A 15,707-nucleotide genomic window follows, 5' to 3' on the forward strand; every position below is an offset into this window, starting at 1 on the left:
GCCTGAGGGGAGCCAGGCCCTCACAGCGCCGGTGGCGCCACGTGCGCGCGCCAGCCTACGTGCCTCGAGCCCCGTACCTCCCGCCGGGGCCGCAGAGAGGGGGGCAGGTAAGGGTGCCGCGCGCCGGGCGCACGCGCCGTTCGTGCTCTCAGGCGCGGGAGGGCGAGCACGCGCCGCGCGCTGTCCCCGCCTTCCCGTCTTCGGGCCGGCGCAGTTGGTCGAGAAGGGCGCGTGCGCACGCGGCGCCGGGCCCGCCTCGGGAGCGCTCCCCACCGCTCCTGCCCCGCCCCCGCCAAGGGTGGGCGTCCAGCGGCGCCCTTCAGTGTTGGTGGAGGCGGCGCCTGCGCGCGGGGAGGGGCGGGGCGCCGCGGCGCGGCCGTGCCATGTGTGCCGAGCGCTGCCCGGGCGCGGAGGCCGCCTCAGAGCGGGGGCAGCCGCCGCCGGGCAGCGCTGCGCTCGCCCTCCCGTCCGCCGGCCGCCGGCTCCCGCCCCGGGGGGGAGCGAGCCCGGGCGATGTCCTCCGCGCGGGGCTTCCTCTACGGCTCCTTCTGCCTCGCCAGCCGGGCGGCCACCCGCCGTTCCCCGCTGCTCTGCCAGCGGGCGGCGGGGGCTCCCTCCGCCCTGCTGGCGCTGCCGCTGCTCGGCGGCGCTCGCCGGCGCCTCCTCGCCCTCCGTGGGCTGAGCCCCGCCGCCCTCTGCGCGGCGGCAGGGCGGGGGGCGGCGGCGGCGGGGGCCGGGCCGCGCGCGCCGCGGCGGCGGAGCTGCGGCGGGCTGGGGGCGGCGGGCGGCGGGTTCCGGCCGTCGCGGGTGGCGGTGGTAGTGAAGACGACGCGATATGAGTTCGAGCAGCAGCGGTACCGCTACGCCGGGCTCTCCGAGGAGGACCTCAAGCAGCTGGTGAGCGGCGAGAGGCGGTGGCGGTCCCGGCCTCCCCGGGCGCTGCCGCCGGGGTGGCGGCGGGGCCGGGCTGTGGGGAGGCGGTGAGGAGTTACCAAGGCGATGCCCGGGCTCCGGGGCGGGCCGGGTGTCCGGAGCGGGCCTGGCGCTTCCCCTCGCCCTGGTGCGCGGGGCGGTGCCGGCGGCCGGGGCGGGTGAGCGGGGGCGCGGCCGCTCTCTCCGCGCTCGGCCGCTGCCCGTCCCGCCGCCTCCCCAGGCCCGTGAGCCCGACTCTGGGCTGGCGAGCGGCGCCGCCCGCCCCGGTAGCCTGGGAGAGGGATGCGAGCAGCGCCTCTGAACTGCCCTTCGTTCATCGATTGCAAATTACCGAGGGATTTGTGTACTAAGCGTGTTTGGGTTTTACCTCGGATTCCAGCAGTCTTCAGCGAGTCGCAGGTTTTTTCTTGCGATGTGTAGTATAAAGACTATATTTAGAGAAGTGCGTGCTGAGGAAAGCACTATGTTGTGAAAGTCCTCTCTGACACTTAGGGAGGACTCAATCTCATTTCCTCCTGCTCCTTTGCTCTGTATCCTTGCCTTGCTTCCTCACTTTAGGTATTTTTCTAACAATTCTGCCAGCTAAACAGCCACATCTCTCATTCGCATCCATCTATCTTGCTACAGTTTTTAGAAAAGCCTTTTTCTTTGGTCTTTAAGAAACATTCAGTACAAAAACAGGTGGCTGTTCCATTAATGAAGGTATACTAAGGAAGGCGGGTATCTCTAAATTGATACGTGCACCCAGTGTCTAGTGTCTTTATTTCCCCCAAGCTCAGTGACCCCATCTTATCCTCCATAGCCTGCGACTGTCTGCTTCCAGTGCTCATCTGCCACCGGTGGGCTAAAGGATGGTACCTGCTCGGGTTACTTGGGTTGCCGGCAGTCTGTGCAGACCAAGTACTGAGCTCATATTATTGTCTTTATTCTGAATAAGACCATTAATTTGGGTCTGTCTAGTCTTTGGTCTCTTACAACTAGAAATATTTTAGACCTCTACTCTTTTGCAACGTTTCGGTTAAACTTGCAGATGTGCCTAACATGTAGCAGGGACAAATGCTATGGTTGCATAGCCTTGCTTTGTGAAGCACTAGGATAAAAAGTACTGTGTCTAAAGCAAGATAGTTCTTACGTACTTCAGTTGGTCATCCACCTCCTATGGAAGTCCTGTCCAAACATTTTTACATATTTTGTAAAGCTCTCTAGTCAGATTTCATATGGTACCAAGTTTAATGTGGAAACAGCCTGTGTACTTATTCTCACCTGTACATGTAGGTTCCTGTGGCTGAAATGTCCCCGTACTTCCTTTCATATGGTGGCTGTGGAAAAGCAATGTCTCTCACAACTCATCTGTAAGACTGCTTTTCTGTCTTCGCGTAAGCTTCTCTTGATGAAGCATTTCTTGCTGTTAAGTATAGAGAATCAGGTCGTTCTCAGTGCGCAGCTAAAACTAAGAAAAACAAAATGGTGTGCTTGGTCACCTTTCCTAGCTGCTTGTGTACAGGCAGGACTGGGACAGTGAATCAGTTGGTGAGCAGTGTTGTTAGCGTTGGACATCCCTAAAGGTGCTCTCACCTGAATGTAGCGACAGCTGCAGTTTCTCTTCTCACAAGAATGCATGTTTTGCATGATCAGTAACCTGTATCAGTTTGAAGATGCATTTTAAAAAAAATAACTGTGAATGCACAATGTCTGATTGTAGTAGTTGCAGAAACACCTTAGAGTTTCTCCTTTTGGAGAAACTTACAGGTATAAGATAATTATCCATATTTGGGAGAATTCTAGAATTTTTATGCTAGGACTGGTGCTTTTTTTAAATCTAGCTTTCCCCTGAAAATACCTCCGAAGTGAGGAATTGCAGCAATAAAACTTACAATGTCACCAGGTAGACAAAGCCTAAATTGCGTAACTATGCATGTAGCAATATTAAGTTGGGCTCCTGCTGTATGGGTGGGAATACAAAGATCTGTGCAAGAACACACTGAAAAGCCCTTCCAGAATTATGTTTTTGAAGTAGGAGATGAGAGAGTGAAGGAGTTATCCTTACTGCCTGTTTCTCAAAATTTTTAGCTGACCTGTAAAATTCTGTATTTACATTCTGCTGTGACTCTGGTCTCAGATTGTCTCCTCAAACTTTCTGAGCTAATGGCAGCTTCAGTAAATATGTTAGGTGAAGGTTCAGGAGACTCTTGCCCTCTCTGTTGTGGACAGAGATCACTTCTTAGCAGAGTGATTGCTGCAAAGTGTCCTTCCCCCTCTGTGCCGTGAAGCTTGCGGGCAGCTTGGGAACATGATGCGTTTTGCTTCCTGAGGTTAGCTGCACTCTGTGCTCCCCGTGTTCCTGCTTCTCCTGGGGAGACTTCAGAAGCTGATCCCAAGGCTGCTGGTCTCCGAGAAATGAGGCCAGACGCTGCCCTTGGATGTGCGATGAGTCCCTGCTGCTGCTACCCAGGGTGATGCTCAGTTTATCCTGAAGGTTGCAAATTGAAGCGGTCACGAATCTGACCTGGGAGCTCAGTCCCGCCGCACAGGGGGCAGGGTGGGAGTTGAGGCTTACATGGAAGCCTGCTGTTGGGCTAGAGGCAGAGAGTGAAAGCAAAAGCGCATGGGAAGCGTTTGGCTCACCTGATGCTGCAAGCTGTTAGCTAACCCAGACGGGCGGTGTGTGGGGGGGGGGATTGTGTTACATTGCACGGGCTCAAGTTCAGGTGACCCTAGAGCTGGCTTGTGGTGTGGCAGTGTCGCGGCGTGAGGGAGCCCGTACCAGCGGAGGAGCACGGTGCTGCTGTTGTCTGTCACGGATCTTCAGACGTCCAGGTACTGACTATCTGAAATACAGAAACTCAATTTCAAGGCAATGTTGGAGTCTTAGATTTGAGAAGCTGTACCTGGGCTTGTTTGCCTACCAGTTGTGGGCAGAAGAGGTGTTTGCAAGTTCCTAGTAGATGACTGACATCTCTACTTGGAAGCTTCAGATTTTAGTATAGCACAAATAACAGTCATTGTGGGCGTAAGCAGTTGTGCCTGATCATTGAGACAGGAGAGCAGACCTGAACTTAGCTGTTGCAATCAGTTTATGTATTAAGGCAGAAAATGCAGTAAGTCACTTAATACAGAAGTGACACTGCATGTATGCCTTTGGGTACACATCCTAATTAGATGGCATTTGTTCCATATTTAAGGAGGCTGAAGATGAATCATTGGCATACACCAGTATATATTAAAATATGATACAGATCATAGCATGTATCATATATATGATATATTGGGTAAATCACAGTATACTCCAAGAAGCAGAATGTCCCAGTATCGAAGCTGGCTGGCTGACGCTTCTGATAGGTAATAGAGGCCCTGAGCAGCTGTGGTCTAAATACTTCTGTGGCCTTTCTTTTGGACACACCAAGTGAGTTGTACTATACAAACGCTATTAAGTGTTGCAGAGTCAAAGCTGCAAGGTCACGATTCCCGAATTCTTTCTCTGTGCAAACAGAAACGGGAGAGGTGAAGAAGCAGTCCAGACAGCAGAAGAGCAGAGCAGACGGGGGAGAGATGGAGAGCAAGGGCAAACAGTTGAAAGAGTGTTTAGTAGATCTGTGAAAGATTAAATTTTTCATTGCATCTCTACATACATGTTATGCATGCTTGCTCCAGGTGGTTGTTTCTACGTATCTTGTGGCAGATTCTCTTACACACTTAAAAATTAGTCTTTTAAATCTGTCTGTAATTGTACCTAAACACATCTGACTATCATAATTAGTATTCTAATTTTGAACTACTCTGAAAAGCGTAATTAAGTGCTCTGAACACTGTTGTACAGGGGAGGTTTTCAGAGTCTTTAGTTCAGAAGGGAGATTAGAGACCTGTAAAAATGAGAGATTTCTCTTCTAATACCAGGAAAGAAAAATGCCCCAAAATGACCCAGCGCTTTTTTAAAGTGTTGCATCAGTAAATTTTGTGCATTGAATCACACAAGGAATAATTTTGTTTGCCTTCATGAGATTTAAAGAGACTATTGGATTTCTAACACTTGCTGTTGCCAGCTTTAAGTTAAATAAAATTACTAGTCATTTTCCTAAGTCCCAACAAACAGTTTGCTTACAAGAAATTATAGCAATTTGAATTTCTTTGGACCTGGTTATTGGGATTGGCATCTAAATATGGCTGTTTACAAAAATGAATGATCCAGTCAACTAATGCTGAAGGCTACTCTATGTCCTGACTCTTTATTTCACTCTCTGCAAACCCGTGCAGATCAACCATTGCTGTTGTCCTCATGTAAACTAAAAGAACTTAATATTCCAGTAGTAGATAAAGCTAATTTCCTGAGTCCTGTTTTTTTTGTTTGATAGCGCAGCTGAGATGCAGCTGCTAACTTCTCACTGCTAGAAGGTATTGAGGGAAGATCAACAATTTAGCTGTCCAAATATGTTTCATATGCAGTTTTAGTTACCTTTGAAAACGTCTTGTCAGATGGAAGGTGCACAGCGTACCCTGATGCCATCAAGCTATAAAGGGGCAGAACCCATCTGTATTTCTGGAGTGACAGGGGGATCCCAAGAGTTAACTGTACTGGAGGCCGAAGTGAGCCTAACTGGGAATGAGTGGCAGAAGCACCCCATTGCGACTGGCCCAGAGGCTCCCTGCATCCTTGGCATAGACTACCTCAGGAGAGGGTATTTCAAGGACCCAAAAGGGTATCGGTGGGCTTTTGGTGTAGCTGCCCTCGAGATGGAGGAAATTAAACAGCTGTCCACCTTGCCTGGTGTCTTGGAAGACCCCTCTGTTGTGGGGTTGCTGAGGGTTGAAGAACAGCAGGTACCAATCGCTACCACAACAGTGCACCAGCGGCAATACCGCACCAACCGAGGCTCCCTGATCCCCATCCATGAGCTGATTCATCGACTGGAGAGCCAAGGAGTGATCAGCAAGACTCGCTCACCCTTTAACAGTCCCATATGGCCAGTGCGAAAGTCCAATGGAGAGTGGAGACTAACAGCAGACTACCATGGCCTGAACGAAGTCACACGCCACTGAGTGCTGCTGTGCCAGACATGCTGGAACTCCAATACGAACTGGAGTCAAAGGCAGCCAAGCGGTACGCCACCATTGATATCGCTAATGCGTTCTTCTCAATCCCTTTGGCGGCAGAGTGCAGGCCACAGTTTGCTTTCACTTGGAGGGGCGTCCAGTGCACCTGGAACCGACTGCCCCAGGGGTGGAAACACAGCCCTACCATTTGCCATGGACTGATCCACACTGCGCTGGAACAGGGTGAGGCTCCAGAGCACCTGCAGTACATTGATGGCATCATCGTGTGGGGCAACACAGCAGAAGAAGTTTTTGAGAAAGGGGAGAGAATAGTCCAAATCCTTCTGAAGGCTGACTTTGCCATAAAACGAAGTAAGGTCAAGGGACCTGCACAGGAGATCCAGTTTTTAGGAATAAAATGGCAAGATGGACATCGTCAGATCCCAATGGATGTGATCAACAAAATAACAGCCATGTCTCCACCAACTAGCAAAAAGGAAACACAAGCTTGCTTAGGCGTTGTGGGTTTTTGGAAAATGCATATTCCAAATTACAGTCAAATCGTAAGGCCTCTCTATCACGTGACCAGGAAGGAGAACAATTTCAAATGGGCCCCTGAGCAACAACAAGCCTTTGAACAAATTAAACAGGAGATAGTTCAGGCAGTAGCCCTTGGGCCAGTCCGGGCAGGACAAGATGTAAAGAATGTGCTCTACACCGCAGCCGGGAAGAATGGCCCTACCTGGAGCCTCTGGCAGAAAGCACCAGGGGAGACTCGAGGTCGACCCTTAGGGTTCTGGAGTTGGGGATACAGAGGATCCGAGGCCCGCTACACTCCAACTGAGAAGGAGATATTGGCAGCATATGAAGGGGTTCAAGCTGCTTTGGAAGTGGCTGGATCTGAAGCACAGCTCCTCCTGGCACCCCGACTGCCGGTGCTGGGCTGGATGTTCAAAGGGAGGGTCCCCTCTACACATCATGCAACCGATGCTATATGGAGTAAGTGGGTCGCACTGATCACACAACGGGCCCGAACAGGAAACCCCAGTCGCCCAGGAGATCACAGACTGGCCGGAAGGTAAAGATTTCAGTATATCCCCAGAGGAGGAGGTGACGTGTGCTGAAGAGGCCCCACTGTATAATAAACTACCGTGAAATGAAAAGCAGTATGTCCTGTTTACAGATGGATCCTGTCATATTGTGGAAAACATCGGAGGTGGAAAGCTGCTGTATGGAGTCCTACACAACAAGTTGCAGAAACTGCTGAAGGAGAAGGTGAATCGAGCTGGTTTGCAGAGGTGAAAGCCGTCCAGCTGGCCTTGGGTATTGCTGAATGAAGAAAATGGCCAGTACTTTATCTTTATACTTTTATCATGGATGGTGGCAAATGCCCTGTGGGGGTGGCTGCAGCAGCGGAAGCAGAACAACTGGCAGCGCAGAGGTAAACCCATCTGGTCTGCCGCATTGTGGCAAGATAGCGCTGCCCAAGTAGAGAACCTGGCTATAAAAGTGCGTCACGTAGATGCTCACGTACCCAAGAGTTGGCTACTGAAGAACACCAAAACAACTAGCAGGTGGACCAGGCTGCTAAGATTGGTGGGTCTGGACTGGCAACATAAGGGTGAATTATTTATAGCTCAATGGGCCCATGACACCTCAGGCCATCAAGGAAGAGATGCAACATATAGATGGGCTCGTGATCGAGGGGTGGACTTGACCAGGGATGCTATTGCATAGGTTATCCATGAATGTAAAACATGTGCTGCAATCAAGCAAGCCAAGCAAGTAAAGCCTCTCTGGTATGGGGAGTGATGGTTGAAACATAAGTATGGGGTGACCTGACAGATAGATGGATTATATCACACTCCCACAAACTCGCTAAGGGAAACGCTATGTGCTCACCATGGTGGAAGCAACCACCGGATGGTTGGAAACGTATCCTGTGCGCCATGCCACTGCCGGGAACACCATCCGGGGCCTTGAAAAGCAAGTCCTATGGCGACATGGCACCCCAGAAAGAATTGAGTCAGACAATGGGACTCATTTCCGAAACGCCCTCATAGACACCTGGGCCAAAGAGCATGGCATTGAGTGGGTCTATCACATCCCCTACCACGCACCAGCCCCTGGGAAAATCGAATGATACAGTGGACTGTTAAAAAAGACACTGAGAGCAATGGGTGGTGGGACATTCAAACATTGGGATACACATTTAGCAAAAGCCACCTGGTTAGTAACACCAGGGGATCTGCCAATCGAGCTGGCCCTGCCCAGTCAAAACTCTTATGTACTGTAGATGAAGATAAAGTCCCTGTCGTGCACATAAAAAAAAATGCTGGGGAAGACAGTCTGGGTTACTCCTGCCTCTGGCAAGGGAAAACCCATTCGTGGGATTGCTTTTGCTCAAGGACCTGGGTGCACTTGGTGGGTGATGCAGGAGGATGGGTGATGCGGGAGGATGGGGAAGCCCAATGAGTACCTCAAGGGGATTTGATTTTGGTGAGAATACCAATTATTTGAATTGTATAATGGTAATTGCTATATAATACTGTATATCATCACTTCTGTGGTGGCTATATGCCATATCCATGGTATTACAGTAAGAATCACCCAGATTAATGAAGAATGAACTCTGATGAAACCGAGCAAAGGTGCAGCGATGATAGAACCAGATAAGCACAGTGATAATGGAACCAGAACTGGCTTCAGGATGCAACAGTCCAACACCATGCACCATCTCTCCTGCCCTGAAGGACTGTTCTGACAGATGGAGCCCAAAGTCATGGACTAAATGAACTCAACGAACATTTTATAGGGATGGCGCATAGACTAAGGGAATGATATCTGTGTGTATATATCAAAAGACAGGAAAGGTGGTGGTGATTAGTCGGAATGTATTGGAAAGTGTGGGACCTCGGCATGACATAGATGGTATGGAATAACGGGTATATACTGTCCTGGTGTAGAATCAGTTTTTTTCCTAGTAGCTGGTATAGTGCTGTATTTTGGATTCAGTATGAGAATAATGTTGATAACACACTGATGTTTTAGTTGTTGCTAAGTAGTGCTTACATAGTCAAGGACTTTTCAGCTTCTCATGCCCTGCCAGTGAGAAGCTGAGAGGGGGCACAGCCAGGATAGCTGACCCAAACTGGCCAACGGGGTATTCCATACCATATGACGTCATGCTCGCTATATGAACTGGGGGGGAGTTGGCTGGGCGGGGGGGGACTGCTGCTGCTCAGGAACTGGCTGGGCATTGGTCGATGGGTGATGCGCAATTGTGTGTTAGAGTCTAGGGGTGGATACTGTCCTGGTTTCGGCTGGGATAGAGTAGATTTTCTTCCTATTAACTGGTATAGTGCTGTGTTTTGGATGTAGTATGAAAATAATGTTGATAACACACTGATGTTTTAGTTGTTGCTAAGTAAAGTTTACGCTAGTCAAGGACTTATCATCTTCCCGTGCCTGCCAGGTGCGTGGGGGGCTGGGAGGGAGCGTGGCCAGGACAGCTGGCCCAGCTGGCCAATGGGCTATTCCATACCATATGACGTCATGCTTAGCATATAAAGCTGGGGGAAGAAGAAGAAGGGGGGATGTTCGGAGTGATGGCGTTTGTCTTCCCGAGTAACCGTTATGCGTGATAGACCACTGCTTTCCTGGGGATGGCTGAACACCTGCCTGCCCATGGGAAGTAGGCAATGAATTCCTTGTTTTGCTTTGCTTGTGTGTGCGGCTTTACCTGTTAAATTGTCTTTGTCTCAACCCACGAGTTTTCTCACTTTTTCCCTTCTGATTCTCTTCCCCATCCCATTGTGGGGGGAGTGAGCGAGCGGCTGCGTGGTGCTTAGTTGTCGGCTGGGGTTAAACCACGATAGTTGTGCATCACTTATTTTGTATATTCTTTTATTATTATTAATAATATTATTATTATTTTCCCTTCCTTTTCTGTCTTATTAAACTGTCTTTATCTCAACCCACAAATTATACATTTTTTTTCTGATTTTCTCCCCCATCCCACTGTGGGAGGGAAAGGAGCAAACGGCTGTGTGGTGTTTATCTGCCTGCTAGGTTATATCACAACACTAATTTAGATGCTTACAGCACCAACTGTTATTAATCTGCACATTAAAGTTTTCGTGTTTCTTAGAAAATTCTCTCTTGGGGGAAATGCACTATTTTACCTGTAACTTGATAGAAGGTTGTTTTTTTTAATTACAGAATAAAATTCTTTATCTTCTTTTACACTAAATGGTGAAAGATACATTTTTAGTATCACTTTTGAATTACCTTTCCTAAGTACTGGTGTTTCAGATTTGTGAATGTCAAATTACCACCCCAAGGTAGGCTTTTGGAAACTAGCCAGGTATTTCATTCTTAGTTTCTGTTTTAGAGAACTGCACTTCAATTCAGATGCCTATGATCCACTAGAACTCTATTTAGAAAATGTTATTCAAATATTTTCAAAATACTAGAGTTTTACAGATGCAAGGAAAATAGCAGAAGGAAAAAGTAATATGCAAACTTCAAAGTGCAACTGAATTATAATTTTAAAATATAATCAGATAATTCAGCAGAGTATTTTTTCTTCAAAAACCATGTTTTAATTTGTTCCTTGGAAAAAAAAAAGTTGAGCTATTCTATAAAGCAGTAAGTATTAGGGTATTTACCCCTGTGTTCTCTTGTGGATCCAAATGTACAGTGGTACGTTTGAAGGTAGTATATTTAAATATAAATTTATTTAATGAATGAAGTGGTATACTGTGAAACTTTTAATTGTTCTGTTGAATTCAGACTACCTATCTCTGCTTATTTTGTAATGTGAATTATTTCAGTAGTTGTTCTTCTAGGGAGCACATGAAATGTTTAAAAACTGATAGGACTATACTTGGCTCTACCTCACCTTGAAAAGAGGGGAATAAAATAATCTCCATCTACTGAATTTGAAGCATACAGAACTCAGGACACAGGTTGTAGCACACCAAGATTATGTAACGCTAAAGACACTTTTTTCCGAAATAAAATTTTCAGTTCTAGTCCACTGGAAATTGAGAAGAGTGTAAATGTTTTTCAAGTTACACAACCACAGTGTGCATTTGTTTACCTCTGAAATTTGATATACTTGCATCAATGTTAAGTAACTGCAGTTGCATCTGCTTTATTAAAAAGTTCCTTCTAGGTGGTTTTTCTGTCATAAGAGGAGTCTGGAAAATTATGGAAACAAATAAATGGGATGTATTCATTCCTTTTTCCATAGCATTTTTTTTTTCCTTGCATGCCGTTCAAGTATACTCAGTCATATATAGCAAATAGATGGAAAAGTAGGGCATTTCAGTGTACCTAAATTAAACAACATGAGCTATCTCACCAAGCATCTGATACTTTATACAGCCGAAAAAGGCTGCTTTTGGGAAGTGACTTTAATATTGCTTTTAAGGACTTAGCTGGTTGTGATTTATGACATTATGTTGGTGTCCTGCTGAATTAATGAGAACTGAATGATTGAATTGCCTGGATTGCACTGGGTTTCTAGAATCCTGTTCGTGCAGAAAGTCGTTACTGCTCTGTTTGTAGTTAACACAACAATTTGCTCTGCATTAGCCTTTGAGTTACAAACCACTGTGTATTCTTCAGTTGTGGTTAAAATGGCAATATTACTTTAATGTGGTAGATGAAGAATTAGAAAACAGTTTATGGTATTTTTACTTTTGTGTATGTATAGGCAAACCCTTGCCCCAAAGCAGCATTTCTGTAAAGCTTCAGGAACATAATGTTGCCAGTTTCACTTACCAAATGAAGAAATTATTGAAGTCAGCTACTACAGAAGTAATGGCATACAAAATGCTACAATATGCAAAACACTTCATAATCGTTACTCTATAGCAGATGTAAAGGCAGCATTTGAAAGGCTGCTGTGACTAGGTAATGAAAGTGAGGGATCTAAGCTGCTGAAGAAAACAGGAAAGTGTAAGGAAAAAAAATTTCCTAGCTAAAGCAGCCCACTGGGCTTCTACAGGATGAGGGGTGATGTAGGAAACTGGTAGAAACCTAGCAAGTGGCCAGGAACAATATCAGGAACAGTTCTGAACAATTGACAGCTGGTTAGCACATCAGTCAACAGACAGGCAAGAGTGCTGGTCAGGGAGGACCAGCCTACTACCTTTCTTTTATGGTGGGTACTGACCTAGTGCATTGGTTAACCTACCATATTTTTTTATAAGCAAGTAGTTAATGGCCTGTATAATACCTAATAATCCAGACTGGGAAGGGAGGAGGAACTGGGCTTAATGCGTGTGGCTTGCAACTCAGCAGTAGTTTGTAATTGAAGACTTGATTCATGTTTAAAGCTTTATAGAGAACTTAAACTTGAGCGTAGTGTCTTGGTTTAAGCCCAGCTGGCAACTAAGCAGCACACAGCCGCTCACTCACTCCCCTCTGGTGGGATGGGGGAGAGAGTCAGAAGGGTAAAAGTGAGAAAACTCGTGGGTTGAGATAAAGACAGTTCAATAGGTAAAGCAAAAGCCACACACACAAGCAAAGCAAAACAAGGAATTCATTGCCTACTTCCCATGGGCAGGCAGGTGTTCAGCCATCCCCAGGAAAGCAGGGCTCCATCATGCATAACGGTTACTTGGGAAGACAAACGCCATCACTCTGAACGTCCCCCCCTTCCTTCTTCTTCCCCCAGCTTTATATGCTGAGCATGACGTCATATGGTATGGAATACCCCTTTGGTCAGTTGGGGTCAGCTGTCCCAGCTGTGTCCCCTCCCAGCTTCTCGTGCACCCCCAGCCTACTCGCTGGTGGGGTGGGGTGAGGAGCAGAAAAGGCCTTGACTCTGTGTCAGCACTGCTCAGCAGTAACGAAAACATCCCTGTGTTATCAACACTGTTTCCAGCACAAATCCAAAACATAGCCCCATACTAGCTGCTGTAGAAAAAATTAACTCTATCCCAGCCAAAACCAGCACACCTAGGTAATGTTGATTCTCAGTAAGACTTTGTTGCGGGAAGCTGCGTGGTTTCTCTGCTACTTTAGCTAAGGCAAATGCTCATTATTAAAGCCATCCTGTAAACAATGCATTGAGTTTGTGGATTGCATTTTTTAACTATTAAATTTCTGAAACCAATGCATTTTAAGTTCACCCAGGACCTGCAGCTGCTCAATGAAACTGGTTCTCAGGTTCACTTCAGAGAGGGCTTCAGAGAACTCTGCTAGTCTGAATGAGCTGGACTGCAGGTACCTGAAAGAACTGGGTGTCCCAAAATGGGTTAATCCACTAGTACCACAAGCAGGATTCTGCTGAAACCTGCCCTGTTGTTAATAAAAGGTTGAGCCAGAGACTTATCAAAGTATCAATTCAGTGAGCCTGTGATTTTTCAATAAAGGCTTAAGTTTGACTAGTTTTTTTTCCAAATGTGGTGACCCTACCATCTCATTTTTTCTCTAGTAAAACCATGTAAGATCAGACTTGATGCATTTGGTGTTTCTAGTGCAATAGCAAGTAGGGGAACACACTTCCTCTTTTAAGAAGTGTGAGAGGTTTAAGTCAAGCAACTTGTGTGAAAGCAGAGTCACAGAATCATAGAATGGTTTGGGTTGGAAGGGACCTTAAAGATCATCTGGTTCCAGTCCCCCTGCCATCGGAAGGGACATCTTCCACTAGACCTGGTTGCTTAAAGCCCCATCCCACCTGGCCTTGAACACTTCTAGGGAGGGGGCATCCACAACTTTGCTGGACAACCTGTTCCAGTGCCTCACCACCTTAATCGTAAAAAATTCTTTCTTATAGCTAGTCTAAATCTACCCTCTTTTAGTTTAAAACCATTACTCCTTGTTCTATCGCAACAGGCCCTGCTAAAAAGTCTCCCCATCTTTATTATAAGGCCCCTTTAAGAATTGAAAGGCCGCAGTAAGGTCTCCCCGGAGCCTTCTCTTCCCCAGACTGAACAACCCCAACTGTCTCAGCCTGTCCTCATGGGAGAGGTGTTCCATCCCTGTGGTCATTTTCGTGGCCCACCTCTGGACCCGCTCCAACAGGTCCATGTCTTTCCTGTGCTGAGGGCGCCAGAGCTGGACGCAGCACTGCAGGTGGGGTCTCACCAGGGCAGAGTAGAGGGGCAGAATCTCCTCCCTCGACCTGCTGGCCACGCTGCTTTTGATGCAGCCCAGCATACAGTTGGCCTTCTGGGCTCATGTCCAGATTTCATGCACTGGTACTCCCAAGTCCTTCTCAGCAGGGCTGCTCTCAATCCCTTCATCCCCCAGCCTGTATTGATACTGGGGGTTGCCCTGACCCAGGTGCAGGACCTTGCACTTGGCCTTGTTGAACCTCATGAGGTTCACATGGGCTCACCTCTTTAGCCTGTCCAGGTGCCTCTGGATGGCATCCCTTCCCTGTAAGAGTATCAGCCACACCACTCAGCTTGGTGTCATCCGCAAACTTGCTGTCATTAGTATAAGTACAGCAATTGAAGCTCATAAATGATACTTATCTTGATAATTGTTCTCTAGTTAGAAGAAATTGAGGATGGGCATGCTGTCCTATACTTACTGTGAAAGTTGGTGTCATATCGAAACCTGGACATCTGTTGCATACAACCACCAAATTCAACTTCCCCATCAGCTCCAGCTGATGCTGGAAAACCCACTGAAGGTTCAGGGTTGTGCTTCAGAAGCTGAATCATGCTTTAATCCTACTTATTTGTATGTGGATTATTTTTACATTATGAAATAGGAAAGCTTAATATGTGATTGGAGCTCTTAAGAAATCAGAAAGTTCAGTGTCTGCCTGACCTGTGAGGAAAACTGATTTGTTTTTAGCATGATAGATGAAGATTTAACTTAACTAGTAGTTAATACTAGAACATAAGAAAATCACTTGCATGCAACTATAGATTGCCAATCTTTGATGTTAGTGCTCAAGCAAATTTTGAGTGTTCCTTATTTGTCAGTGAAGCTAAGAGGAGTGTATTATTTGAAGCACGTGCTATATTCAAAGCTGTTTCTAGTCCAAAGTGTAACACTTTTGGAAAAATGTTTTCTTCCAATCTCCTGTCAAAATAAATGCTTGTTTCTTTTAAAACCGAGAGCAAAACCAAGAGTACTACCTTTGTCTGTACTTGGGAGATGTGGTTAATCTAGAGAGACGATTTCTGAAAATACAGGACTTTTAATAGTGCTGTACTCTGCTTAGAAATTGTTAGATGATTATACCTATAATGGTCAGTATTCTCCTCTTCAGGTTAAAATTCAAACTTCTGTGTTTAGCTGTGGCTCTCTAAATCCATTTGTTTGGTGGTTCTTTCTGTAGAAATTAAGTAGATCGGAAAGCAGCGATCTGTTCTCAGTTTCCTGCTGGGGTGTGTGTGTGGGCAAGTTCATTGCGGAAATTTGAGACAGTAATCGTTTAGATCTTTGTGGTGTGGGTTTTTTTTTTGGTTCTATTTAGACGTTTGGTTTAACTCCTGAATGAGCAACGGTCATAAAACAACTGATTGGTACACCAAGGCATTAACTCCATCTTGGTACAGTAGCAGTTTAAGGCAACGTGAAGGTTCGTGCTGTTCATTCACAATTGATGAATCTCTAGTAATGAGAATATGAATATGTAATATATATATATTCATATATAGCCAAAATGCATCTGAAAAGTTCCTATTAATCTTAGTGTACTAGGATGAGATGTAGAAGGTGCTTGATTCACAATTTCACTCTGGACAGCATTCACATTACTGTTTTGAGAG

General features: G+C 46.7%; 1 protein-coding gene across 1 annotated transcript in view; it reads left to right on the forward strand.

Moving 5' to 3' along the window:
• Window positions 1–366: 366 nt before the first annotated feature.
• NADK2 (NAD kinase 2, mitochondrial) overlaps window positions 367–15,707 on the forward strand; it is a 39,161-nt gene continuing 23,820 nt past the window's right edge. The window contains 2 exon segments of the mRNA XM_075136879.1: window positions 367–473; window positions 475–897. Coding sequence (XP_074992980.1) covers window positions 384–473; window positions 475–897 — 513 coding nt within the window. The 5' untranslated portion in view covers window positions 367–383.

This window comes from Calonectris borealis, chromosome Z, assembly GCF_964195595.1.
Source record: "Calonectris borealis chromosome Z, bCalBor7.hap1.2, whole genome shotgun sequence".
Lineage (NCBI taxonomy): Eukaryota > Metazoa > Chordata > Aves > Procellariiformes > Procellariidae > Calonectris > Calonectris borealis.